Raw genomic sequence first — 26,115 nt, forward strand, 5'->3', positions numbered from 1 at the left:
ATATTGTCTCCATAATTAAGGTCATGAATATTCAACAGAATTAATTATGTTTTATTTCAGTGTGTAGTGTTAACATATTCTAGTAGAACATGTCCCCATAAAGGTGATGACTATTAATCAGTATTAATTATCTATTATTCCAGTGTGTACAGTGTGAGCATGTTCTAGCAGAGCATGTTCCTTTAAAAGTGATGAATATTCAACAGTGTCAATTATGTACTATTGCAGTGTGTACCGAGTTTGAGAAACTGCTGGAAGATCAGGCACCCATGGAATCGTACATCGAGTGGCTTGACAGCATGGTCGACAGATGTGTCGTACAGGCAAGCAACAGTTATTCCCCATTTTGTTCAATCGCCAGTACTGGTTGTAATAAGGGCTGGAGGAGGGGGTATCCAACTCAGTCGGTGAGAGTTTAGCTGAGGTGCTTAGGTCGAAAACTAGTGGAAATATTTCTTAATTTCACTGGGTGAGGGTGGGGGACTTAATTTCACTGGGTGGGGGTCAGAATGGGGGTGGGGGTGGGCAAGGGTGTATCTAGCTCAGTCGGTAAGAGCTCAGTTGAGGTGCTTGGGTCGAAAACTAGTGGGGGTGGGGGGTGGGGGGGGTGGGTGGGTGTAGAGGTGGGAGTTTTGGGGGAGACACCATAATTAATATTTAATGCCTGATGGGTTCACCATATTCCCATCCACCCAAAATGTGATGAATTCAAGGAACACTGGCCTGCAGTGGGTCATGGGTTCGAATCCCTTCAGTGAACATGCAACTTGGTGGTAGAACAGTGGCCAGCAGTGGGTCATGGGTTCAAATCCCTTCAGTGAACATGCAACTTGGTGGTAGAACAGTGGCCTGCAGTGGGTCATGGGTTCGAATCCCTTCAGTGAACATGCAACTCGGTGGTAGAACAGTGGCCTGCAGTGGGTCATGGGTTCGAATCCCTTCAGTGAACATGCAACTTGGTGGTAGAACAGTAGCCTGCAGTGGGTCATGGGTTCAAATCCCCTCAGTGAACATGCAACTTGGTGGTAGAACAGTGGCATGCACTGGGTCATGGGTTCGAATCCCCTCAGTGAACATGCAACTCGGTGGTAGAACAATGGCCTGCAGTGGGTTATAGGTTCAAATCTCCTCAGTGAACATGCAACTCTGTGGTAGAACAATGGCCTGCAGTGGGTTATAGGTTCAAATCCCCTCAGTGAACATGCAACTCAGTGGTAGAACAATGGCCTGCAGTGGGTATGGGTTCGAATCCCCTCAGTGAACATGCAACTCGGTGGTAGAACAATGACCTGCAGTGGGTTATAGGTTCAAATCCCCTCAGTGAACAAACCCAAATTGTTTTTGGTTGTTCCAGTCAGTGCTCCACAAGTGGACCCTATTTTATGAAGCGATCTTAGAGCTAAGATCAACTTAAGTGTATACGGTAGTTATGTACTTAAGGTGATCTTAGTGCTAAGATCGCTTCATAAAACAGGGTCCTGGAGTATTATAAACAGAAGTTTTGTTTTGTTTTATGACACCACTAGAGCACATTGATTTATTAATCATCAGCTATTGGATGTCAAACGTGTGGTAATTTTGACATATAGTCTTAGTAGCAAGGTCTTTTATATGCACCTTTGATACAATAGTCGTGGTGCACTGGCTGGTAGCTCAATAGCTCAATGGGCCACTGAGGAGGATCGATCCCAGGCTGACTACGCATCAGGCGAGCGCCTTACAACGGGGCCAGGTCCTGCCCTTCAGATGACTAGTACTTTGAAGTACGTGGAATATGTTATTCTGCCTGTGTGAAAGTAAAAGATGTCTTGCTGTTTTATTATAACAATTGCCTAGGAAGGAAATGTGTTATTTAACGACGCACTCAACACATTTTATTTACGGTTATATGGCGTTAGACATATGGTTAAGGACCACACATATATTGAGAGAGGAAACCCGCTGTCACTACTTCATGGGCTACTCTTTTCGATTAGCAGCAAGGGATCTTTTATATGCACCATCCCACAGACAGGATAGTACATACCATGCCTTTGTTACACCAGTTGTGGAGCACTGACTGTAACGGGAAATAGCCCAATGGGTTCCACCAACGGGGATCAATCCTAGACTGACAGTGCATCAAGCGAGCACTCTACCACTGGGCTACCTCCTGCCCCTGAATTGCCTAGGTGGCGACAGCCATTTTCTTCTCTTTCTACTGACTAAAATGTCGAAATCATCCTACGTTATACACCAAATAGCCATTGTTTAAAATGTGCTGGGCTGTCATTAAACTAATATCGTGTTCCTCTTTAACTAGTAATAACCCGTGCAGGAATAATGCTTTCCGTTTTGTTTTTGCAGCCTGGTTTTCGTAAACCCGGCTGTCTGAGAAGGATTGCTCGACAGTTTCTCCTCATGTGGTCGTGTTTTGGGACACGCATCATCCGAGATATGACACTACACAGTGCTGCAAGCTTCGGTAAGAGTTACTTCCCTTGTTATCTTCTCCAGCTTTCATAACTTATTTCCCTTGATCTTTGCTCCCCATTTTCATAAAAGACACTCCCCTTGATCTGTGACCCCCTCTTTTATGAATTACTCCCCTTCATCTAATGCTCCAGCTTTTGTAAGAGTTATTTCCCTTGATCTGTGCTCCAGCTTTCGTAAAATTCTTATCCTTACCTTTGACACCGAATATCCAATGTGTATTTTTGTGCTAGAGTGTCATTAAAACATTCATTCATTCATTGTAAAAGTTGTTTCCATTTTTTCCATTTCATTTCAATTTATTTCCGTGCTTATATCCAATTAAGGTTCAAGCACGCTGTCCTGGGCACACAGCTTAGCTATCTGGACTGTATGTCCAGGACAGAGGGTTAGTTGTTAGTGATTAGTAAGAGAGTTTCCATTGATCTATGTTCCAGGGGCAGGATGTAGTCCAGTGATAAAGTGCTCGCTTGATGCGTGGTCGGTTTGGGATCGATCCCCGTCAGTGGGCCCATTGGGCTATTTCTCGTTCCAGCCAGTGCGCCAAGACTGGTATATCAAAGGCCGTGGTATGTGCTTTCCTGTCTATGGGTTGGTGCAAATAAAAGATCCCTTGCTACTAATGGAAAAATTGTAGCTGGTTTCCTCTCTATGACCATGACAAAATGACCAAATGTTTGACATCCAATAGCCGATGATTAATAAATCAGTGTGCTCTAGTGGTGTTGTCAAACAAAACAAACTTTAACTATGTTCCAGCTTTTGTAAGAGTTACTTCCCTTGATCTTACTCCAGCTTTAATAAGTGTTACCAGCCTCGGTGGTGTCGTGGTTAAGCCATCGAACATAAGGCTGGTAGGTACAGGGTTCGCAGCCCGGTACCGGCTCCCACCCAGAGTGAGTTTTAATGACTCAGTGGGTAGGTGTAAGACCACTACACCCTCTTCTCTCTCACTAACCACAAACAAATAACAACTAACCTACTGTCCTGGACAAATAGCCCAGATAGCTGAGGTGTGTGCCCATGATGGTGTGCTTGAACCTTAATTGGTTAATAGCATTAAAATAAGTTGAAATGAAATGAAATTATAGCAGTTATTCTCTTTGGTCTAGCTATGCTTCTACTTTCATAAGATATACTTCACGGATGTTAATTTAAGCCTACCACACAGGAGAGCTATCAGCTAAGCAAAACAGTGACTGGATTCGTTTTGCTCACGTAATAGCTCTTGTGTGCAGGCAATTTTACTGGGGTTTTCACCTTGTGTAGTCTTCATGGAAATACTTTATTGTATTTGATGTTTTTGACCATGTGCAGACTACTCGAGCTGAGCTGAATTCATCAACTACATAATACAAATGTGAAAACTGCTTCATTGTGACAGTCCTAAGCAAACTAGGTCAACAGTTTGCTCATCATGTGCATACATTTTTATGAGCAAAATGTCTCAAGTAATGTTTTGCACAGCTGATAGCTCTTGTTTTGCACAGCTGGAAACTCTGTGTGCTTTATGAATGTATTTCTCTGTTGATTCGTTGTGTAGGCTCGTTCCACTTACTGCACCTGATGTTTGACGACTACGTGTTGTACCTAGTGGAAAACATCCACAACCAGGAACGAGCCAATGAGTACCTCCGACTCATCCGCGGGGAACAAACACAAGGTAACACTGGCAACCATTACAGTGACCTCCTCTTATTAACAATCTACTGGCTAAAGCATCCACCTCCATTAAACAGCCTACTGACAACAGTGACCACCTCCTTAAACAGCTTACTGGTTATCTAGGCATTATGCAGTACCAATAACACAGATTACTGGCTACAGTGACCACCTCCATAAAATGACCTATAGCGATTTATCTAGGCATTATGCAGTACCAATCTCTAGCCCCTTCCCTGATGCAAATGTTATATTCTTTAATATTACAAATGCATAAATTGATTGCCCTGAACAAATTCCTAATTATGACTAAAATCATGCTAATTTTTCCAATCCGATCAGCCATTGGACCCTGGCTAAAAATCCCTGGCCTACTGATTACAGTGACCACCTCCATTAAATATCAAACTGGTTACAGCAACCACCTCCATTAAGCAGCTTACTGGCCACAGTGACTATCTCCATTAAACATTCTACTGGCTACAGTAACCACCTCCATTAAACAGCTTACTGGCTACAGCGACCACCTCCAAAACACAGATCACTGGCTACAGTTACCACTTCCATTACAGCAGCATCCTCTTACAAACAGCCTACTGGCTACAGTGACCACCTCCATTACAACAACATCCCCTTACAAACAGCCTACTGGCTACAGCGACCACCTCCATTACAACATCCCCTTACAAACAGCCTACTGGCTACAGCGACCACCTCCATTACAACAACATCCCCTTACAAACAGCCTACTGGCTACAGCGACCACCTCCATTACAACAACATCTCCTTACAAACAGCCTACTGGCTACAGCGACCACCTCCATTACAACAACATCCCCTTACAAACAGCCTACTGGCTACAGCGACCACCTCCATTACAACAACATCCCCTTACAAACAGCCTACTGGCTACAGCGACCACCTCCATTAAAACAACATCCCCTTACAAACAGCCTACTGGCTACCGCGACCACCTCCATTACAACAACATCCCCTTACAAACAGCCTACTGGCTACCGCGACCACCTCCATTACAACAACATCCCCTTAGAAACAGCCTACTGGCTACAGCGACCACCTCCATTACAACAACATCCCCGTACAAACAGCCTACAGGCTACAGCGACCACCTCCATTACAGCAGCATCCTCTTACAAACAGCCTACAGTGACCACCTCCATTACAACAACATCCCCTTACAAACAGCCTACTGGCTACAGTAACCACCTCCATTAAACAGCCTACTGGCTACAGCGACCACCTCCAAAACACAGATCACTGGCTACAGTGACCACCTCCATTACAGCAACATCCCCTTATAAACAGCCTACTGGCTACAGTGACCATTAAACATCTCATTGGCTACAGTGACCATCTCCATAACACAGAGTACTGGCTACAACGACCACCTCCATTAAATTACCTACAGGGATTTATCTAGGCATTATGCAGTACCAATCATTGGCCCCTTCCCTGATGCAAATGTTATATTCTTTAATATTACAAATGCATAAATTGATTGCCCTGAAAAAATTCCCAATTATGACTAAAATCATGCTAATTTTTCCAATCCGATCAGCCATTGGACACTGGCAAAAAATCCCTGGCTTACTGATTACAGTGACCACCTCCAATAAACAGCCTACTGGCTACAGCAACCACCTTCATGAAACAACTTACTGGCTACAGCATGCATTTCTATTAAAACCATTTACCATAGTTTTACACCCAATAGCCACTATGTAGTTTTTGTGATGGGGTATTGTTAAACATTTATTCATTAATTCTGTACAAATCCCTAATTATTAGGATAAACTAACCCGACTTGGTAGATCTTAATGATTCAAGAGGTCCCTAATTCATTTGAAAGAAAGAAAGAAATGTTTCATTTAACGACGCACTCAACACATTTTATTTACAGTTATATGGCGTCAGACATATGGTTAAGGACCACACAGATTTTGAAAGTTAACCCGCTGTCGCCACTACATGGGCTACTCTTTCCGATTAGCAGCAAGGGATCTTTTATTGCGCTTCCCACAGGCAGGATAGCACAAACCATGGCCTATGTTGAACCAGTTATGGATCAAGTGCAAGTGGTTTACACCTACCCATTGAGCCTTGCGGAGCACTCACTCAGGTTTTGGAGTCAGTATCTGGATTAAAAATCCCATGCCTCGACTGGGATCCGAACCCAGTACCTACCAGCCTGTAGACCAATGGCCTAACCACTACTCCACCGAGGCCGGTCTAATTCATTTGAATTCTCTCCCCCATTTCCCCTCCAAACCACTTTCACAAATCCTAAGGGTGGAATGTAACTCTGTGGTACAGAGCTCACATGATGGGCGATCGATCTAGAATCAATCCCTGTCACTGGGCCCAATGGGCTATTTCTTGTTCCAGCTCCACAACTGGTGTTACAAAGGCCATGGTATGTACTATCCTGTCTGTGGAATGGTGCATATAAAAAGATCCCTTGCTGCAAATTGAAAAGAGTAGCCCATGAAGTGGTGACAGCAGGTTTCCTCTCTCACTATCTGTGTGGTCCATAACCATATGTCCGACGCCATATAGCCATAACGTCGTGGCAGGCCATCGGTCTACAGGCTGGTAGGTACTGGGTTCCGATCCCAGTCGAGGCATGGGATTTTTAATCCAGATACCGACTCCAAACCCTGAGTGAGTGCTCCGCAAGGCTCAATGGGTAGGTGTAAACCACTTGCACCAACCAGTGATCCATAACTGGTTCAACAAAGGCCATGGTTTGTGCTATCCTGCCTGTGGGAAGCACAAATAAAAGATCCCTTGCTGCTAATCGGAAGAGTAGCCCATGTAGTGGCGACAGCAGGTTTCCTCTCCAAATCTGTGTGGTCCATAACCATATGTCTGACGCCATATAACCGTAAATAAAATGTGTTGAGTGCGTCGTTAAATAAAACACTTCTTTCTTTCTTTCCATATAGCCATAAATAAAATGTGTTGAGTGTGTTCCTTCTTTCACAAATCGTATTTTGACCAGTCGTTGAGTGTTTCTGAAAGATGTTGTGGTTTCAGGCGATGTTGAAGAGATGATTCTGCCTGACCCGTCTGTGATGAAGCAGAATCTCGTGCACAGCGGCGGCGAGGCTGGCCTGCAGGAGTTGCCAGACCAAAGTCGGGACTCAATCATCACCTCGCGCAACAACATGGCACAGATAGGTCAGACTGCATCTGTAGAACACACCACTGTGGCAGCATTGTCATTCCTTCCTCTCTGTCTCTCTCTCTGTCTCTCCTCTCTCCCTCTCTCTCTCTCTGTGTCTCTCAGTATCTCTCTCTCCCTATTTTGTTTGTCTCTCTCTCTGTCTCTGCCTCTCTCAGACTGACAGTCTATCTGTCTCTCAGTGTCTCTGTCTCTATGTATGTCCCTGCTTCTATGTCTGTATCTTTCTCCCTCCTCCCCTCCCAAGTATTAAAATAAACTTACATCTGACACTAAAAGCCACAATTTTAGATATGCTAACATAAAAGTATTGTAAATCAAATATCCCTTTTCTGTGCTTTACTAGAATTCAGTGCTATCATCTGACATGTGTTTTGTTTATTTCCACACCTCAGATTATGACACAAACATTGATGTGATGGCTCCAGCAATGCATCATCATCAGGACAAGTTGCTATTGGATACGGGAAGAGGTTGTCATCTCGGTTCTGAGGGTCAGGGGTAAGTTTAAACAAGATGTCTGCCTTAGGAGTGTTCCAACAGTTATGTTTTAAATCCATGCTATTTGCAGAATAAAAGTAAATAGTAACACCTAAAAACAGTGTTTGAGTGTCTTAGCAACAATGTTTGAAAAACAAAATTCATTATGAAGTAGGTTTTTTGATTTTAATACATTAATAAATAAAAAAAAAAAAATAATAAAAAAAAAAAAAAAAAAAAAAAGTATTTAATTTTTAATTAACTAATGAAAATTATAATATAATAAAATAGATAGATATATACCTTCACCAAGCAGACAAAAAAGAAAACAATATTGAATCAAGCTGAATAATAAAGAAGAAATACTTAGAGTTGTCTCCCTTCCTCCATGTGATAATTTATAAAATGACTCTTACTCATTTAGCTCAGCCCATTAATTAATTTCAACTTATTTCCGTGCTTATATCCAATTAAGTTTCAAGCACGCTGTCCTGGGCACAGACCTCAACTATCTGGGCTGTCTGTCCAGGACAGTGGGTTATTTGTTAGTCGGTTAGTGAGAGAGAAGAAGGTGTAGTGGTCTTACACCTACCCATTGAGTCGCTAAAACTCGCTCTGGGTGGGAGCCGGTACCGGGCTAGAAAACTAAGTTATACCTACCAGCGTTATGTCCGATAGATTAACCATGACACCACCGAGGCCGGTCCCATCACCACTAGAGCCCCACAACTAGTATATCAAAGACTGTGGTATGCACTGACCTGTCTGTAGGAAAGAAGTTTGTTTTGTTTAACGACACCACTAGAGCACATTGATTAATTAATCATCAGCTATTGAATGTTAAACATTTGGTAACTCTGACACAGAGTCATCAGAGGGAACCTGCTACATTTTCTTAATACAGCAAGGGATGTTTTATATGTACTTTCTCACAGAGAGAAAAGCACATACCACAGTGTTAGTTCACTGGTTGGAACGAGAAAAAACCGAATCAGTTGAATGGATCCACCAAGGTGGTTCGATCCTGTGATGCAAGCACCTCAAGTGAGCACTGAAATGAGTGAGGTAAATCTCGCCCCTGTCTGTGGGAAAGTGCATATAACAAATCCCTTGCAGTTATGGGAAAATGTAGCAGGTTTCCTCTGAAGACTATATGTCAATATTACCAAATGTTTGACATCCAATAGCCAATGATTAATAAATCATTGTACTCTAGTGGTGTCGTTAAACAAAACAAACTTTAACTTTGACTTTAAATAGCTTTATTGTATATTAATTGATACTAGCTATCCAACCGGAGGGGACTAGGTTTCATCTCCATATGACCGTCTGTTCATCCATCCATCTGTCTGTTCATCCATCCATCTGTCTGTCTGTCCATCTGTCCCACATATGTTTTCCAGATGTGTTTTGCAGAAGACTTTCAGATATTGAGCTGAAATTTTGTGGATAGTTTCATCATGTACTATTACAGATCAAGTTTTACTTTCATGGCAATTTACCCATTGTTGATGCAATTATGGCCCTTGAACTTTGGAGATGTGAAAATTTGTTTTCCAGACTCTTTTGTTTCAGAAGACCTTTATTTTGTGTATAGGTTTATCACATACTGTGACAGATCGTATTTGACTTTCATGGTGATTTACTCATTTTTAATGGAGTTATGGCCCTTGAACTTAGACGATGTGAAAAACATTTCCTGGATTTTTGCAATACCGATATCAAGATGACATTTTGTATATAGCTTTATGATTTATATATAGTTTTACAGATCAAGTTGAAATTTGGTGGTGATTTACCAACATGTATTGCTTTAGCAGTACTCTCAAAATGCTTGTTAAAAAAGAAATTCTTTCATGTTTTCTTTTGTACACAGAGTTGCATCATTGTATCAGAATTGTGCATCCTTCTCATCCTCATATCCAACTTCTCAACAAGGGGACAAAACTCTTGCTCATCTCCCTCCGGTTACTGGTTCATATTCGATGCCAGCTACACAGGTACGGTGTCACTGCTTAATTATCCGTTGAATTATTGATGTATTCAGTTGTCATTGTATTTGCTGCTTTCTTCAGTGATCCATGTAATATTTTTCTGTTTCTTTCTTTTCTTTCCTTTGCAGGGCTAGCTCAGGCACTTGCCAAATTTGCCAGTTGCAAATTTTAAAAACAATTGGCAAATTTATTTTAATTTGGCGAATACATTTTATGTAATAATTGTTATTTTATAAGAAAATAATTGGGTTTTTGTAAGTTTTAAGTTTAAATAGGTGAATTTTTCCGATCACTGAGGGCTTGCCCTGCTTTGTTTCCTTTGTTTGTTTGTTTGTTTGACTATTAGTTTGACTATTAGTTGACTTATTTGTTTATTTCTTTGATGGGTGTATTTATTTGGTTGTATATTAAATTAAGTACTAGTATTTATGTTTATTTTTTTTATTTTTTTTTTATTTACTTATTTATTTATTTTTTTATTTACTTACCCATGTTATTTTATTTAATTTATTTTTAAACTTTTTAATTTTTAATTTAATTTATTTTTATTTTTTATTTTTTTATTTTTAATTTATTATTTTTATTTATTTTTATTTTTTATTATTTAAATTTTTTTTTTTTTTTTTTATTTTATTTTTTTATTTTATTTTTTTTATTTTTTTTATTTATTTATTCATTTATTTATATATTTCTTTTTTTAATTATATATTGATATATTTACTTACTTTAATGTTATTATGATTACTTTATTTGTGACTCACCTGTACAAAGTGATTTGTGAGATGCAGGTATGACCTTTCTGGAGGACGTGACAACAGCGTCAACTTTTGCATCTAGCTCCATTTATTGAAAAACTATTAGTCCTAGATCAATCAGGCTTGGTTTATAATTGCACCTATGGATGTTCATCAGAAAGCATAAAAAATAAAAATAAAATTAATTAAAGTTTTAATTTAAAAAAATTGAATTTGATTTTTAATAATATATGTTTTTAAACATGCATTATCAGTGAGCTGAGGTGTGTGCCCAGGACAGCGTGCTTGAACCTCAATTGGATATAAGCTGGAAAATAAGTTGGAATGAAATGAATGAAACATCAGTAAACAAAATTGAACGTTTGTTTCTCTGCAGGCGTACACTTCTGGCTCGCAGCTGTTGGATGTCAATGAGAGAGCGTTGTTGTCTCCTGTGTCTATGGGTGCTAACACGGGCATGTCCAATGGCAGTGTTCCACAAGACTGGAGCGGAGCTACTCAGCCACGACAAGCCATGGGGGGAACCAACACAGTCTTATCACTCAACAGATTGTAAGTATCGGTTTATTAGTGGGGGTGGTGGGGGTGGCGGGGGAGGCATAAGCATATGAGACAGAGCGGCAGCCCCCCCCCCCCCCCCCCCCAAGTGATGGGGTAAAACCTCAAATTTGGACAAAAATAATACAGATATTCGTGCAAAACATCAGACCTTTTTACTATATATTTCCATCATTCTACCCTTAAAATTAGTTGTAATCTATGTAAAAATGCGTAGTGATTCATTTACAACTATATATACATGTAGCTGTTAACAATTCATATAGGATCATGAAACCTTGCATGTTAGTACAACTTTGGATGGTGATATGTTGCGTACCATAGCTAGGTCACCGTGACCTATTTTTCATGCATTACTGCACATTAAAGAAAATTCTTGTCTAGGCCATATCTTCCCTTGTATGGAAGTACAACTTGGGATGACAGTATGTCGCATACCATAACTAGGTCACTGCGACCTACTTTTTACGGGCATAACATGAACATCACCAGTACTCTTATTTTTTGTTTTCTTTCAGAAATGATCCAACAAATTTCCAAGCATATCCAGCTCCATTACGTCAACAAGGTGTCGACTACGGCTATATGTACGAAACCCCGCCTAAAGGGGCAGGCCAGAGTTTAAATGACAGCTCGTCATATCTGTACCATGGTTACGGCCACAGCAGTGACTATCAGATGTATGGTGAAAATAATAACAAAAGGCGGGTTGAAACGGAAGGTGCAAATAGAAATTACAAGCGCACCAAACCGGACAGCTATTACTATGACAACATCCAGAGTGGATTTGCATAAACAACTGTTATTATATACTAAAGGCGTGTTGTAACAATATGATGTGTAGTAACGATTCATAACTTACGGTAAAAGGTCTATTTATATTTTGAAGGTGCCAGAATTGTCAGTTATTCCACTGTATATTGTAAATTATGATTGAATAATTTGCTATCAATGTGGTCTTTACTAGCACTAGTTGTAAAGTTGTGAACCAGTGAAATTGCTTAATATATAGATTGTTACTACATGTTGCACTGTGTGAACGCACCTTAAGGACCATGTCTCCTTGCCAACAGCATTTACATATGATAAATTATTCATAAAAATGTATTCTTGCCCAATCCCATCTCCACTCCCCATTCTAGTATGCCCCCCTTATTTCATTTCTTATTTATTTATCTTCATTCATTTACACATTATGTCTTTATTCTTTATTTCTTCCTTTGAGTTTCATGGAAATATGTTTCTCTAATTAAAAACAAAAAATCATCTAAACTAGAGACCTTGGTGTGAAGAAGTATCACTCTGACTTCCCAACACCTGAGACTAGTTCAGTAAAACTGATTTTTACTAACGCTTAGCATGTGAAATAAAAACAAATAGTACTACATAAGGATTAAATGTAAATGCTCCATTTGGTAACATCTTAAGTGGCTCCCCATAATCTTAACTTAGGGGAGTAATTAATAAGTCCCAGAAAAAAATTCACAGTGATATCTGAAATTGATATTTATTAATTTTATTTTTTTACATTTTTATATTCATATTTGTATTCAGTTGAGGTTCAAGCATGTTGTCCTGGACACACACACACACACACGCACGCACGCGCACACACACACACACACACACACACACCTCTGCTAGCTGGATTGTCTGTCCAGGACAGTAGTTCTTAACCCAATTTCGCGCATGATTTTATTGACTTAGTCCATAAATACGTTTTTCATGTCTACGTTTTAGTGCACAGCAAAAAACACTTTGATTGATAAGTGATTGTTTTCACTCACAACGTTTTCAGTGTGGTGACAAGATAAAGTATTTACTAGTGACTTAAAAGTATAAATCAACGATGCCAAATTTTGTGTAGTAATCCCCTTTCGAAAACAAAGATATGGAAATGAACCATTACCACGCACTGAATCACATTAATGGAAAGTGGGCCTTTGTGGTTAATCAGTGAAAGAGTTGATAAAATTTATATTGGATGGGAGCCAGTACTCGGTACGATCCTAATACCTACCAGCCTTAGTCTATGTGGCCTAACTACTTCGCTGGTCTTAGATAAACACCTCTAGCTGTTAGGGCATCGAAAAGTACCAAATATGACCATATCCAGTTTCTAATGACAAATCACAATCTCTTGGCCAATCAAATCACTTGTTACAAATAGATACTACAATCTTTTCATCCATTCAAATTGCTTGTTACAAATAGATACTACAATCTCTTGGCCAATCATATCGTATTTTACAAATAGATATTACAAGTCACTTAGGGGTGACTGATCTCAAGCTAGTGCTATATTTTACAGGTGCCAAAATTAAAACACGGATGTGTAGTTTAGAAAGTAGTATATTAGTTTTCGAAAATGGTGGAATGCCTTAGATGAATAGATTTAGAAAGCTAGATTTGTTTCAAGAATCTAAATATTAGAGTTTATTTACATTTTAATGTATCAGTCATGTTGTTTGTTTTTTGTTGTTTTTCGCTGTTTGCAAAGACACAGTGCAGAATGAATTTGTTTGGTGTTTTACGTTTTTGGTGTTTTTGTCTGATGATTTAGGGATCTGGCTATGAGTAAACAGTATACTCACACAGCAGACTCTTTCCACATGTCAGTAAAAACACATGTTCTCAAAACATCTATCATCATGATGTTGTTTTGTTTTCAATTTTTAATTCTGATTTTAGCTTGTTGTTTTTTTGTGTTGTTGTTTTTTGCACAAAATGATTTTCCTAAATTAGCTGGATTTGATATGAAATATTTGGGTATAGGATTCAGCTTTTCAAATATCATTTGAGCTTTAAAAAACCAATTTTTTTTATTAAAGTAAAAGTATGCTGTGTTTAATGACACAGCACGTTTGCTTCATTAATTATCGGCTATTGGATGTCAAAAATTTGGTAATTCTGACTCGTAGTCTTCAGACAAAACCTACATTTGTTTCGCATTGGGGACAAAGAATGTTATGTATGTACTTTCCCACAGACAGGACAGCACATACCATGGTCTTTGATATACTAGTAAAGGGGCAATAGTTGAAATGAGGAAAGAAACCTGAAATTGGAATCACGTCCCTTATCTGTACCGTGTGCCAGTCTCCATCAAGAATGTTTTTGTCAGTAGTTTTGGTTTGGCTTGATGTAAAAAAGAAAGAAAAATGTTAAAAAAAAAATAAAAAAAATGTTGTACAGTTTGTAAAAGCATTGGTCAAGATGTAAATTAAACAGCAATATTTACCCATAGTACAGAATATCATGTTCTCCATGTCGGTTTCAATTATAATAATATCTCCATTGTATGTTACTAATTGGAGATTCACTTCGTATATTTATATATATATATATATATATATATATATATATATATTTGAAGTTTCATCACAAAACGCGATAAATGCTACTATACACACCCAATCCTAAAAACTTTTATTCCAAACCACCATAAACACTGTGCCAGTTTCTCTGCAATCTGAGATATATCCTCAGACAATCGCATCACATTTAGCTGAAAACTGAATTTGAACTTGTGTTTGTCTATGTGTGAACAGTGTCTGAGTGGTGTTCGCACAATGGTTTTTAATATGGCGTTTATCTCGTTTTGCGATGAAACTCTTCATATAATATAAATTTAAACTTCGTGGAGCAGTACGTGGCGTTTTTCAATATGGGTAAGTATAAATTATACTTGTTAATTATAATTATATATTATGAAATCATAGTTGTTATAAATGTGTAACTTATTGAATAATTGTTCTTTATTTTAACTTTATTAACGTGCCTATATCCAAAAATAGGTCCAGGCACATTGTATAATCTAGAAATGATCACACGAAGAAGGGAGATCACTCTTTAAGTAGCATTAAAATAATAGACTAAGCCGACCACAAACGCTGATAGGAATGGCAGGTATTAAGCACACATAGTCACAAGAGACAAGTCCCTGTAACAGTTGGAGAGACAAGAACTGGGATGTGGAGGTAGACACCAAAAGAGGTTGATAAACAATCGGTCTAGGATCGACTCTTTCGGTGGGCCCATTAGGATTTTTATCCAGCCAGCGCTCCTCATCTGATATATCAAACGCTGTGCTTTGAACTCTCCTGTGTATGGGACGCTGCACATAACAGATCCCTTGTCGCTAATCTCAAAGAGTAACCCATTGCGTAGTGGTAGAGGGTTTCCTCTCTCATTATCTGTGAGGTTTTTACCATACGTCTGACGCCATGTAACCGTAATTAAAATGTTTTGAGTACGCCATTAAATAAAACATTCCTTCCTTCCTTCGTTTCTGTGATCATTTCTTGATCCCATATTAGCTTTAGCACACCATCTGTTTATAACTCATAGGAATAGATAACAAAGAACTTAATTAAGCACCCCGCCCCATTTGTTTATAACTCATAGGAAAGATAACAAAGAACTTAATTAAGCACCCCGCCCCATTTGTTTATAACTCATAGGAATAGATAACAAAGAACTTAATTAAGCACCCCGCCCCATTTGTTTCTACCGTGATTGTTCAACATGATGTTTTTATATCCAGTCTGAAATAAGACAAAAACGTTAACGTCATCTGAAAGCCGAGTTTAATGACTAACGAAAACACAAATAATAACGACAGTGTTCAATTGCGTTAATGACAGTTTTAATGAGTACTGTATTTGAGGCTAATTGAGAGCCACAATGACTTTTGATGTGTAAAGTTTTGACCATTTCAGTAATAAAACATTCATTGTAATCTCATAACCGTAGGACATCCCCAGTCCGAAAAGTCACCAGCGAGTGATGTCACTACAGCTTCCCATGACAGCCTCTACCCAGGCGTGTGCACAGGCGTGGGGTGGGCCAGTGTTCGGTAGTGGAACCACTCACAGCTCAAGAAAATAGTCTTCTTTTTTTTCAATATATTTTCCGAGGCAGCATGACTCACCCCCATATACATTTCCCTCGCTACAGCGTAGACACCGCCTTACAAAAATGTGTGCAAAAGCAACTGCTACCCTTCTCCCCCACCCCCAAATGCAGCCTTTAAGTTAACCAGAACATCTTATAGATGAAAGGATGGAAGACATAGGTCTAAAGTCCGAACCTGATTGTTAACAACTACGATCAATTACTCTCCTACTTTTAATTACTGTTAGATTCCCCCCAAACTTTGTCCATACACAAATCATGAAAAAAAAAACCCATTACAGTGACACAGATTCCACATACGAGACTGTAACGATGTCACCGATATCGACTTTACTGAAATTGCATAGGGCAAAATACATGCAGTTTTCTGACGTCTGCCATTTCGCTTGTTTATAGAATACTCTTCATGTGGGGTGGATGTTTTCCAAAGGTAAAATCTGTGCCTGTTATTATTTCGAGGGGGTTGGGGTGGTGGTGGTGGTGCTTAATTGATTTCTCTGTGTAAATATTTCAGGTGTGCATAATTAATTTATCTGTGTATATAATATATTATTATCAACATGTCAGTTGACATGTCAGCATGTATATTTAAACCTGTAATTGTGTCTGTTCGATGAATACATGTTTTCACTGCAGTGATGATGGTGTTGACTAGCTCGCGTGTCCTCCAGCCGTGCACTCAATCTAGGTGTTGAGGTGTATGTCTTAACTTAGTTATTGTCTTTTGAACTCCATTTGTACGCAATGTTTGGCTTGGTTCTGTTAATATGGTTTATTAGACATAAGCGTACGAGACAGTGGGACACGAGGATCAAATGCCCCCATCACAGGGCTGAAGCAAATCCTCAGATTCGGGCAAAAGAGATATTCGGGAAAAAAACGATAGAGATATTCGGGCAAATTGAGCTTGCCTGAAACCTTTTCACCCTGTATTTCCATCATTTTATCCACAATATTAGTAATTCCTGTACAAATGCATAGTGATTCATTTGCAACCATATATAGCTGTTTGGCACAAATGCTAATATGAATAAATGTTGTTGCCCAGATTCGGGCATTTTTGTTTAATTCGGGTAAATATCAGCATGCCCCCCACCCCCACCCCGTACAAAAATGGAAGCCCGTACGACTATGCTGTTAGAAACGAGATACCATGCGCAACCTTTAGTTTGGTGTAAGTTGGAATGGGGAAAACATTTCTCCCAGACATAATGTGTTTGTCCTACCCCCCTCCCCTCCCCCCATACACCACTCCACCTTACGCCCATGTAATCATTTCTGGATGTCTTTTCTTCAACATTTCTTAAATGTTAGTTGTCATATTGAAAGATCCTTACATTTCTCAAAACCAATTAAAAGTGTTTTCATATGAGTAAATCATGTTAAACATAATAAAATTTAACTTCCTTACGTTTATTTTTGTGCAATTCCAAAAGTTGTCAGCTGGTATTATTAACAGTTTATATGAGACCAAATGTTACCGATTTGAATACGGTGAATGTAAAAGCCCTTAAAACTGTAATTTTACTGTAAAAAATGCTTAAAAAGTGCTGATATTTTGCCTTCTAAATTGTGTTTGAACCTTAATTTTGGATACGCTAATGAATTTGTTGTCTTGATTTTGTGTTTAGTCTTTTAGACTTAAGCAAGGCTCATGATGTGACCGAAATAGAGAGCTCGGAAGTAATTTTGTGGAGTGGAGTGGGAAGCAATCTTTGCTTCTCAGACGTCAAGATGGAAGCAACTTTTATGCGAGAAATTGAGAATCGGTTCTAGATATTAGTGGTGTAACTTTTTAACAGCAATACGGAAGACTTGAGACAAACTGGAAAAAAATATTTAAAACCCCCCCCACAAAAACATATTGATATTAAAGGTGCAGACTCTAGTTTCAACAATAGGTGGAACATGCACACTAAGTCTGGTTCAACAATAGGTGCAACATGCACACTAAGTCTGGTTCAACAATAGGTGCAACATGCACACTAAGTCTGGTTCAACAATAGGTGGAACATGCACACTAAGTCTGGTTCAGCAATAGGTGGAACATGCACACTAAGTCTGGTTCAGCAATAGGTGCAACATGCACACTAAGTCTGGTTCAACAATAGGTGCAACATGCACACTAAGTCTGGTTCAACAATAGGTGCAACATGCACACTAAGTCTGGTTCAACAATAGGTGCAACATGCACACTAAGTCTGGTTCAACAATAGGTGCAACATGCACACTAAGTCTGGTTCATCTACAAACCTGTAACACATTTGGATAACGTTACAATAAAGTGAAACAAGTGTCTGTGACGTTGAAACATGGAAATACCCTCTAAAAATAGACTAAAGCTTGTCTCCATAACCGTTACTTGTCAGAGATATGTACGTTTTTAAAAATATGAAACGTGCATTTCGTGCTATTGGAAACACTCGAATGGCCACAGACACTTCGGATGTATGGAAATAGATAATCAAAACAATCAGATCTAAGTAATGTCTGATTTCAGTAATATATTAAAAAAAATACCCGGCACTAATTGTGAAAAGTACTCCATAGTGTTTAAAAATTAGGGTCGGTCACTTTAAGCTTCTGAAAATAAGGAATTCTCAATATATCTAAAATCTGTCAAAAAATAAGGTTGAAAGCAAAAGTTGCTTGTCGATCAGAAAACATTCTGTGTACATTGGGCGGAAATGGCTGCTTAATCCTCTCACTTTCGAGTCTTAGGCTAGAAAATGTACTAAGCTTGTTTATTAAAGTTTGTAAATATATATATGTACATGTATGCCTGTGTATACTACTGTTAACTGGTTATAAATGTGACAGGTTTTGTTGATTAAATGTTGTTAAATATGCATTATGGTAGTTGCAAGTGTCATCAGTGCCATTTTTAAAAATTAATTTAAAAATACATATTAATTTTACATTTAATTGTGAAAACTACAGTCAATCCGAGTAATTTTATGCGTAATTCGTTTCATAATATCAAATTCGTCATATGCTATCAGTCGACCTGAACATTTGATTTCTCAAGAATCCTGGGTAGAAATAAAAATAAAAAAGTCAATTCCACGTCACGTATCCATCAAAACAGCAGCCGTTGTGTTATTTTAAATTTATCCCTCCCCCATCAAATAATTATTTTAAAATGTATTTTTAAAAAGGGGAAGGATTACATACATAACATTTTATCTGGAATGTAGGTTTTGAGAGAGAGAGAGAGAGAGAGAGAGAGAGAGAGAGAGAGAGAGAGAGAGAGAGAGAGAGAGAGAGAGAGAGAGAGAGAGAGACACACACACACACACACACACACACAGACTGACTGACTTACTCTCCTACCTATTTTATTGTTCAGGCTGTTCCTGAAAACACTTGTTTTAAACCTAAGTGAAATTATTTGGTTGTAACCTTATATCGACATGTAGTTCTAGATATGATCATTACACATCAACACATGCATTTAAAAAACCCACCAAACAATAAATACAATAAAAAAGCAACTCGATATGGCCTCTTTAAGATAGAAAACATGATTCATCAACAGGAGCCTGTTTTTCAGGTTGTTCGCGCGGTGTGGTGGTGAAAATACATTAATTATAATCATCAGTGTTTCCTTATTACATGTCTATGTCTAACCGACTGATGTCTGTAAATGTATGTCTTTGAACTTGTTTTCTGTGTACAGCACGCTATATCAGGAACGCACATCGAAACACTACAGTTTTCATTTCAATAACAAGTCTCAAATAATACCTCGACCATGTAATACTTTATGACATATTTCCGCATGCGTGAGAGATTGGAGTAAAATAAGCCATTGTGTGTAGTGGTAGTTACGATTGAGTGCACGATTTGCAGTCATTGTCATTGCTGGCATATGTAAGCTTTACACCTGTTTCCCAAAGCAACATCAGAGTGGTCGAAAATAACCTTTTGACGATTACAAATGTCTGCCTGACAATTATTATATAGTGGCAGCGCCCCCACTGTCTGTCTGTCCGTCCATCTCCCCCCTCTCTCTGTGTGTGTCTCTTTCCACTCTCCTCCACCCCCTCCCTCTCTCTTCTCCCCCTCTCCTCTTTCTTCCACCCTCCCTCTCCTCTCTCTTTCTCGCACGCGCACACACACACACACGCGAACACGCGATAGTCTATTACGAAAATACTCAATACCTGAATTTATATGTATGACAGTTTTTATATTTTATTTCATTTTAAAATTTTAATTACTTTTTTTTTTTTAACTCGGCTTGTTATAGGAAGATCTAATGTGGATTTGAAAACAACGCGGCTAGAACAGTAGTTAACAATTGGATATATATATATATATATATATATATATATATATATATATATATATATATATATATATATATAAAATCTATGTACGTGGCAGCATCATTTTGTTTGAAATGTTTATTATCTTTCTGTTGTTTGCTATGTTTCATGTTGTATATATATCAGTCTAATTTATTAATGTCGTCGTGAATGAATAAAAAAAGTGAAGTTAAACGTTTGTTTTATTGTATACCACTAGAGTATATTGATCTATTAATCATCGTCTACTGGATGTTAAACATTGGATACCTTTGATACACAATATCACAATATTTATAGAAAACCTGCTACGTTAACATTAGCAACACAGGATGTTTTATACAATATTCATAGAAAACCTGCTACGTTAACATTAGCAACACACGATGTTTTATACAATATTCATAGAAAACCTGCTACGTTAACATTAGCAACACACGATGTTTTATACACACTTTCTAACAGACAGGTTGTGATAAAAAAAAAAAAAAATGTTGCTCGGGTCCCAATACAAAGGCATCTCAGGTGAGCGACCTACCGACTGATCAATCAATCAACCATGTGACCCGCGCTTACACCCACTGAAGGTTCAAGCACGACTGTCTTGGGCACATTTTCCGAGATTTCCCAGTGGATGTGTCCAAGACAGAGGGTTGGTGGGGTGATAAGGCTATGGGATTTACAATTTGAATTGGAAGAGAAAGAAAGAAAAAAAAAGCATATTAACTAAATTTAAAATTCGTAAATAGAGTGGGCAGCCAAAACTAAATTATATATATATACCAGTCTTTAAACACAAATTGCCATTTCAGCAGCAGTTTGTAGAACGGTTGCCAGGTAGATCCAGGGATATTAGGTTAAAATCCAAGATAGATTAAAACATGTATTAGGTTAAATCAAAACACATACTTTAAAATTAAAAACGTTTAGGTGGATATTAAACATCAGATGATCATATAAAAGACAACACAGGTATAAACTACATAAATATACATACGAGCACGTAATAACAGAACGCCTACCGAAGAGGAAGTTAAAACAGAGCAAGGCTTACTGTACAATAAACACAACATACAGATATACAATATACGGTACTAAAAGAGTAATAATACTAGTAGATAAAACGAGAAAAATAAATTCAATTTGAACGCAGTACAAATGCAACTTTCTGTTCCAAGGACCCCTGCGTGTGCTGTAACCTCACCGTGGTGCAGGGGTGTAACATTCTCTTTGAGAATGGCCAATACAGCACAAAATTGAAGTTTTGAGTAAAATTCAGTATCCGTAAAATTCTGTGATATTTGTGTTTTTGCACAGTTCTTTACACTGTTTTTGTTTGTCTTGAATTTTTATATTGATGTTGATCATCACTTTATTTATTTGCATTACCATAGTTTGACACCCAATAGCCGATGTATTTTTCGTGCTGGGGTGTCGTTAAACATTCATTCATTCTGTTCCAAGGTATGTGAAAAATAATGTACTGACTAACCATCTCAGAACATGTTTAATCAACTCTGTACAGGTTCAGATTTGTGAAACGAGTGTTGGAATGGGCAGTCTTCCAAACAAAGTAGTCCTTGGATGTATTGTCCTAGGAGTGGCAGTCCTCCAAACAAAGTAGTCCTTGGATGTATTGTCCTAGGAGTGGCAGTCCTCCAAACAAAGTAGTCCTTGGATGTATTGTCCTGGGAGTGGCAGTCCTCCAAAGTAGTCCTTGGATGTATTGTCCTAGAAGTGGCAGTCTTCCAAACAAAGTAGTCCTTGGATGTATTGTCCTAGGAGTGGCAGTCCTCCAAACAAAGTAGTCCTTGGATGTATTGTCCTAGGAGTGGCAGTCCTCCAAACAAAGTAGTCCTTGGATGTATTGTCCTAGGAGTGGCAGTCTTCCAAACAAAGTAGTCCTGGGATGTATTGTCCTAGGAGTGGCAGTCCTCCAAACAAAGTAGTCCTTGGATGTATTGTCCTGGGAGTGGCAGTCCTCCAAACAAAGTAGTCCTTGGATGTATTGTCCTGGGAGTGGCAGTCTTCCAAACAAAGTAGTCCTTGGATGTATTGTCCTAGGAGTGGCAGTCTTCCAAACAAAGTAGTCCTGGGATGTATTGTCCTAGGAGTGGCAGTCCTCCAAACAAAGTAGTCCTTGGATGTATTGTCCTGGGAGTGGCAGTCCTCCAAAGTAGTCCTGGGATGTATTGTCCTGGGAGTGGCAGTCCTCCAAACAAAGTAGTCCTGGGATGTATTGTCCTAGGAGTGGCAGTCTTCCAAACAAAGTAGTCCTTGGATGTATTGTCCTAGGAGTGGCAGTCTTCCAAACAAAGTAGTCCTTGGATGTATTGTCCTGGGAGTGGCAGTCTTCCAAACAAAGTAGTCCTTGGATGTATTGTCCTAGGAGTGGCAGTCCTCCAAACAAAGTAGTCCTGGGATGTATTGTCCTAGGAGTGGCAGTCTTCCAAACAAAGTAGTCCTGGGATGTATTGTCCTAGGAGTGGCAGTCCTCCAAAGTAGTCCTGGGATGTATTGTCCTGGGAGTGGCAGTACAAATTCAAAAAAGTAGTCTTGGGATGTAGTCCTGTAAGTGGCAGTCCTCCAAAAAGTAGTCCTGAGATGTAGTGGCAATCCTCTAACAAAGTAGTCCTGGGAAGTCCTCCAAACAAAGTCCTGGGATGTATTATCTTGTCAGTGGCAGTCCTCCAACAAAGTAGTCCTAGGATGTAATTACAGTTGTCCTGTGAATTACAGTCCTCCAACAAAGTAGTCTTGTGATCCAACAAAGTAGTCCTATGTGTTGTCCTGTGAGTAGACCTGCAACAGAGTAGTCCTGGGATGTGTTGTCCTGTGAGTGACTGTCCTCCAACAAAGTAGTCCTGGGATGTGTTGTCCTGTGAGTGACTGCCTCCAACAAAGTAGTCCTGGGATGTGTTGTCCTGTGAGTGACTGTCCTCCAACAAAGTAGTCCTGGGATGTGTTGTCCTGTGAGTGACTGTCCTCCAACAAAGTAGTCCTGGGATGTGTTGTCCTGTGAGTGACTGTCCTCCAACAAAGTAGTCCTGGGATGTGTTGTCCTGTGAGTGACTGTCCTCCAACAAAGTAGTCCTGGGATGTGTTGTCCTGTGAGTGACTGTCCTCCAACAAAGTAGTCCTGGGATGTGTTGTCCTGTGAGTGACTGTCCTCCAACAAAGTAGTCCTGGGATGTGTTGTCCTGTGAGTGACTGTCCTCCAACAAAGTAGTCCTGGGATGTGTTGTCCTGTGAGTGACTGTCCTCCAACAAAGTAGTCCTGGGATGTGTTGTCCTGTGAGTGACTGTCCTCCAACAAAGTAGTCCTGGGATGTGTTGTCCTGTGAGTGACTGTCCTCCAACAAAGTAGTCATGGGATGTTGTGGCCGTCCTCGAACAAAATAGTCCTGGGATGTATTATCTTGTGAGTGGCAGTCCTCCAAAGAAAGTCCAGGGATGTATTGTCTTGTGAGTAGCAGAGGTTCAAACAAAGTCCAGGGATGTGTTGGCTTGTGAGTAGCAGAGGTTCAAACAAAGTCCAGGGATGTGTTGGCTTGTGAGTAGCAGAGGTTCAAACAAAGTCCAGGGATGTGTTGGCTTGTGAGTAGCAGAGGTTCAAACAAAGTCCAGGGATGTGTTGGCTTGTGAGTAGCAGAGGTTCAAACAAAGTCCAGGGATGTATTGGCTTGCGAGTAGCAGAGGTTCAAACAAAGTCCTGGGATGTATTGGCTTGTTAGAGGAAGTGCACTACACCCTCTCCTTTCTCACTAACTACTAACAACTAACCCCTGTCCGGGACAGTGTGCTTGAACCTTAATTGGATATAAGCACGGAAATAAGTTGACCTGGAATTAAATGTACTAAATCAGAAAGAGTGAAAACAGCTGTGGTGCACTGACTGATGACATTGCTAATGTGTACAAAAACTGTTATCCATTGCCAATAAATAAATATACTTTTTTTTTGTTCTAATTTTGTTATGCAGTATACACAAGATGTTGAAACCAGTGCAGGGTAACCCCCATAATTATAATTATAATAATAATAATAATAATAATAATAATAATAATAATAATAATAATAACTGTAATAATAATAATAATAAAATAATAATAAAATAATAATAATAATATTAAAAAGAAAAAAGAAACTAAATGTAACCGCGATTTTCAGCAAAGATGAGGGTTGTTAATAAAAACATTCCTCAAATACTATGAGACTCGTGCAGGTAGATTAACTGTGAGGTGCCACACGTTTTATTGATGTATTGCCTGGTAAATGGGAATGTGCATTTAAAAGATTTCTTACTGCTAATGGAAACTTGCGGCATGTTTCTTTTGTCAGAATTATGAAATAAAATCCAATAGCCTATGATTTTAAGTTGGTGGTGGTAGGGTGGTTGTTAGTATAATTCATATACATGTAGTTTATTTTTTAATGAAAATTTAGGCATGTAGACCACCCGCACCACCTGCGCTTCCAAACTCTTAGTACTACGAACCTCCAACTCGTTGTAAACTGACCCCTCTCCCCGAATAATTCCAACACCCACCGTACCGTAAACCAGAAAATGTTGTCACTGAGATTCAATAAGTTTTTATTAAATTGAATTCTTAACCAAGTATCCATAAATAGCTTTCTGTTCAGTCCATATTGTCTATGACAGCCACCTAAATGATATCAAAAGTGGCTTTTATGATTAAAAAAGAAGAAGTTTCTATTCTTTAACGACACCACTAGAGCACATTGATTAATTAATTATCGGCTATTGGATGTCAAACATTTGGTAATTCTGACACGTAGTCATCAGAGGAAACCCGCTACATTTTTCTCTAATGCAGCAAGGGATTTTTTAATACGCACTTTCCCACACACATGATAACACAAACCACGGCATTTTATATACCAGTCGTGGTGCACTGGCTGGAACGAGAAATAGCCCAAGGGGCGCACAACACATTTTAACTACAGTTACATGGCGTCAGACATTTATCGTTAAGGACCACTGAGACATCTGGAGAGGAAACCTTGCTAACGCCACTCCATGGATTACTCTCTCTTCGATTGGCGGCAGGGGTTCTTTTATATGCGTTATTCCACAGACAGGATAGTACATCCCACGGTCTTTGTTACACTGGCTGGAACCAGAAATAGTTCAATGGGCCTACCTGTCCGTGCACCAAGCGAGCGCTTTACCACTGGGTTACGTCCCGCCCAATTTATGATAAAATTACCTTTAAATATATACAAACTTTAAAAGTTTCAGCTTGTTTTGTTTAACAACACCACTGAAGCACATTAATTTATTAATCATCGGTTATTGAATGTCAAACATTTCAATTTAAAAACACAAAACATTGTCTTAGAGGAAACCTGTAATATTTTTCCATTAACAGCAAGGGGTCGTTTATACACACTTTCCACAGACAGGATATGAACAGTACGTACATCAACGACGTCAAATAGTTTATATTTGACGTCATTGACGTACATTGAAAGGACACAAATACGGCGTCTTCTGCCATGCTCCATTTATTGTGTGTACGTCAGAATCGTTGAATGATTGTTACATAGGGTCTCATACCCACCCGATCCGCCTAATATACTGGTAGTAGCAGCTAACATTAGGCGGATCGGGTGTCATACCAGTAATAATAATAAGAGTACACAATGTAGTCAGGTCTCACACCAGGTTTCAATAATGCCATTATAGGTGGTATTATACACCAAACACTAAAAGGATAGCACATACCACGGCCCTTGAA

General features: G+C 39.0%; 2 protein-coding genes across 2 annotated transcripts in view; both read left to right on the top strand.

Moving 5' to 3' along the window:
• The window catches only part of LOC121386112 (transcription factor RFX4-like), a 97,793-nt gene extending 87,944 nt beyond the window's left edge, over positions 1 to 9,849 (top strand). Inside the window, exons 13-18 of the mRNA XM_041516910.1 lie at positions 229 to 323; positions 2,347 to 2,464; positions 4,016 to 4,135; positions 7,192 to 7,335; positions 7,735 to 7,840; positions 9,696 to 9,849. Coding sequence (XP_041372844.1) covers positions 229 to 323; positions 2,347 to 2,464; positions 4,016 to 4,135; positions 7,192 to 7,335; positions 7,735 to 7,840; positions 9,696 to 9,849 — 737 coding nt within the window. The remainder of the gene's footprint in view (positions 1 to 228; positions 324 to 2,346; positions 2,465 to 4,015; positions 4,136 to 7,191; positions 7,336 to 7,734; positions 7,841 to 9,695) is intronic.
• A 598-nt stretch (positions 9,850 to 10,447) lies between these two features.
• On the top strand, positions 10,448 to 14,874 carry LOC121386939. Its single transcript, XM_041517993.1, has 2 exons — positions 10,448 to 11,120; positions 11,645 to 14,874. Exons 1-2 carry the CDS (start codon positions 11,008 to 11,010, stop codon positions 11,919 to 11,921), a joined length of 390 nt encoding a protein of 129 aa, XP_041373927.1. The 5' UTR covers positions 10,448 to 11,007; the 3' UTR covers positions 11,922 to 14,874.
• The last annotated feature ends 11,241 nt before the right edge of the window (positions 14,875 to 26,115 follow it).

Source organism: Gigantopelta aegis, chromosome 12 (assembly GCF_016097555.1).
Source record: "Gigantopelta aegis isolate Gae_Host chromosome 12, Gae_host_genome, whole genome shotgun sequence".
NCBI lineage: Eukaryota > Metazoa > Mollusca > Gastropoda > Neomphalida > Peltospiridae > Gigantopelta > Gigantopelta aegis.

Coding starts and splice junctions, on each gene's coding strand:
- LOC121386939 (XM_041517993.1), top strand. CDS start 11,008: ATGGGTGCTAACACGGGCATGTCCAATGGCAGTGTTCCACAAGACTGG. Junction 11,121..11,644: donor GTCTTATCACTCAACAGATT/GTAAGTATCGGT, acceptor GTTTTCTTTCAG/AAATGATCCAACAAATTTCC.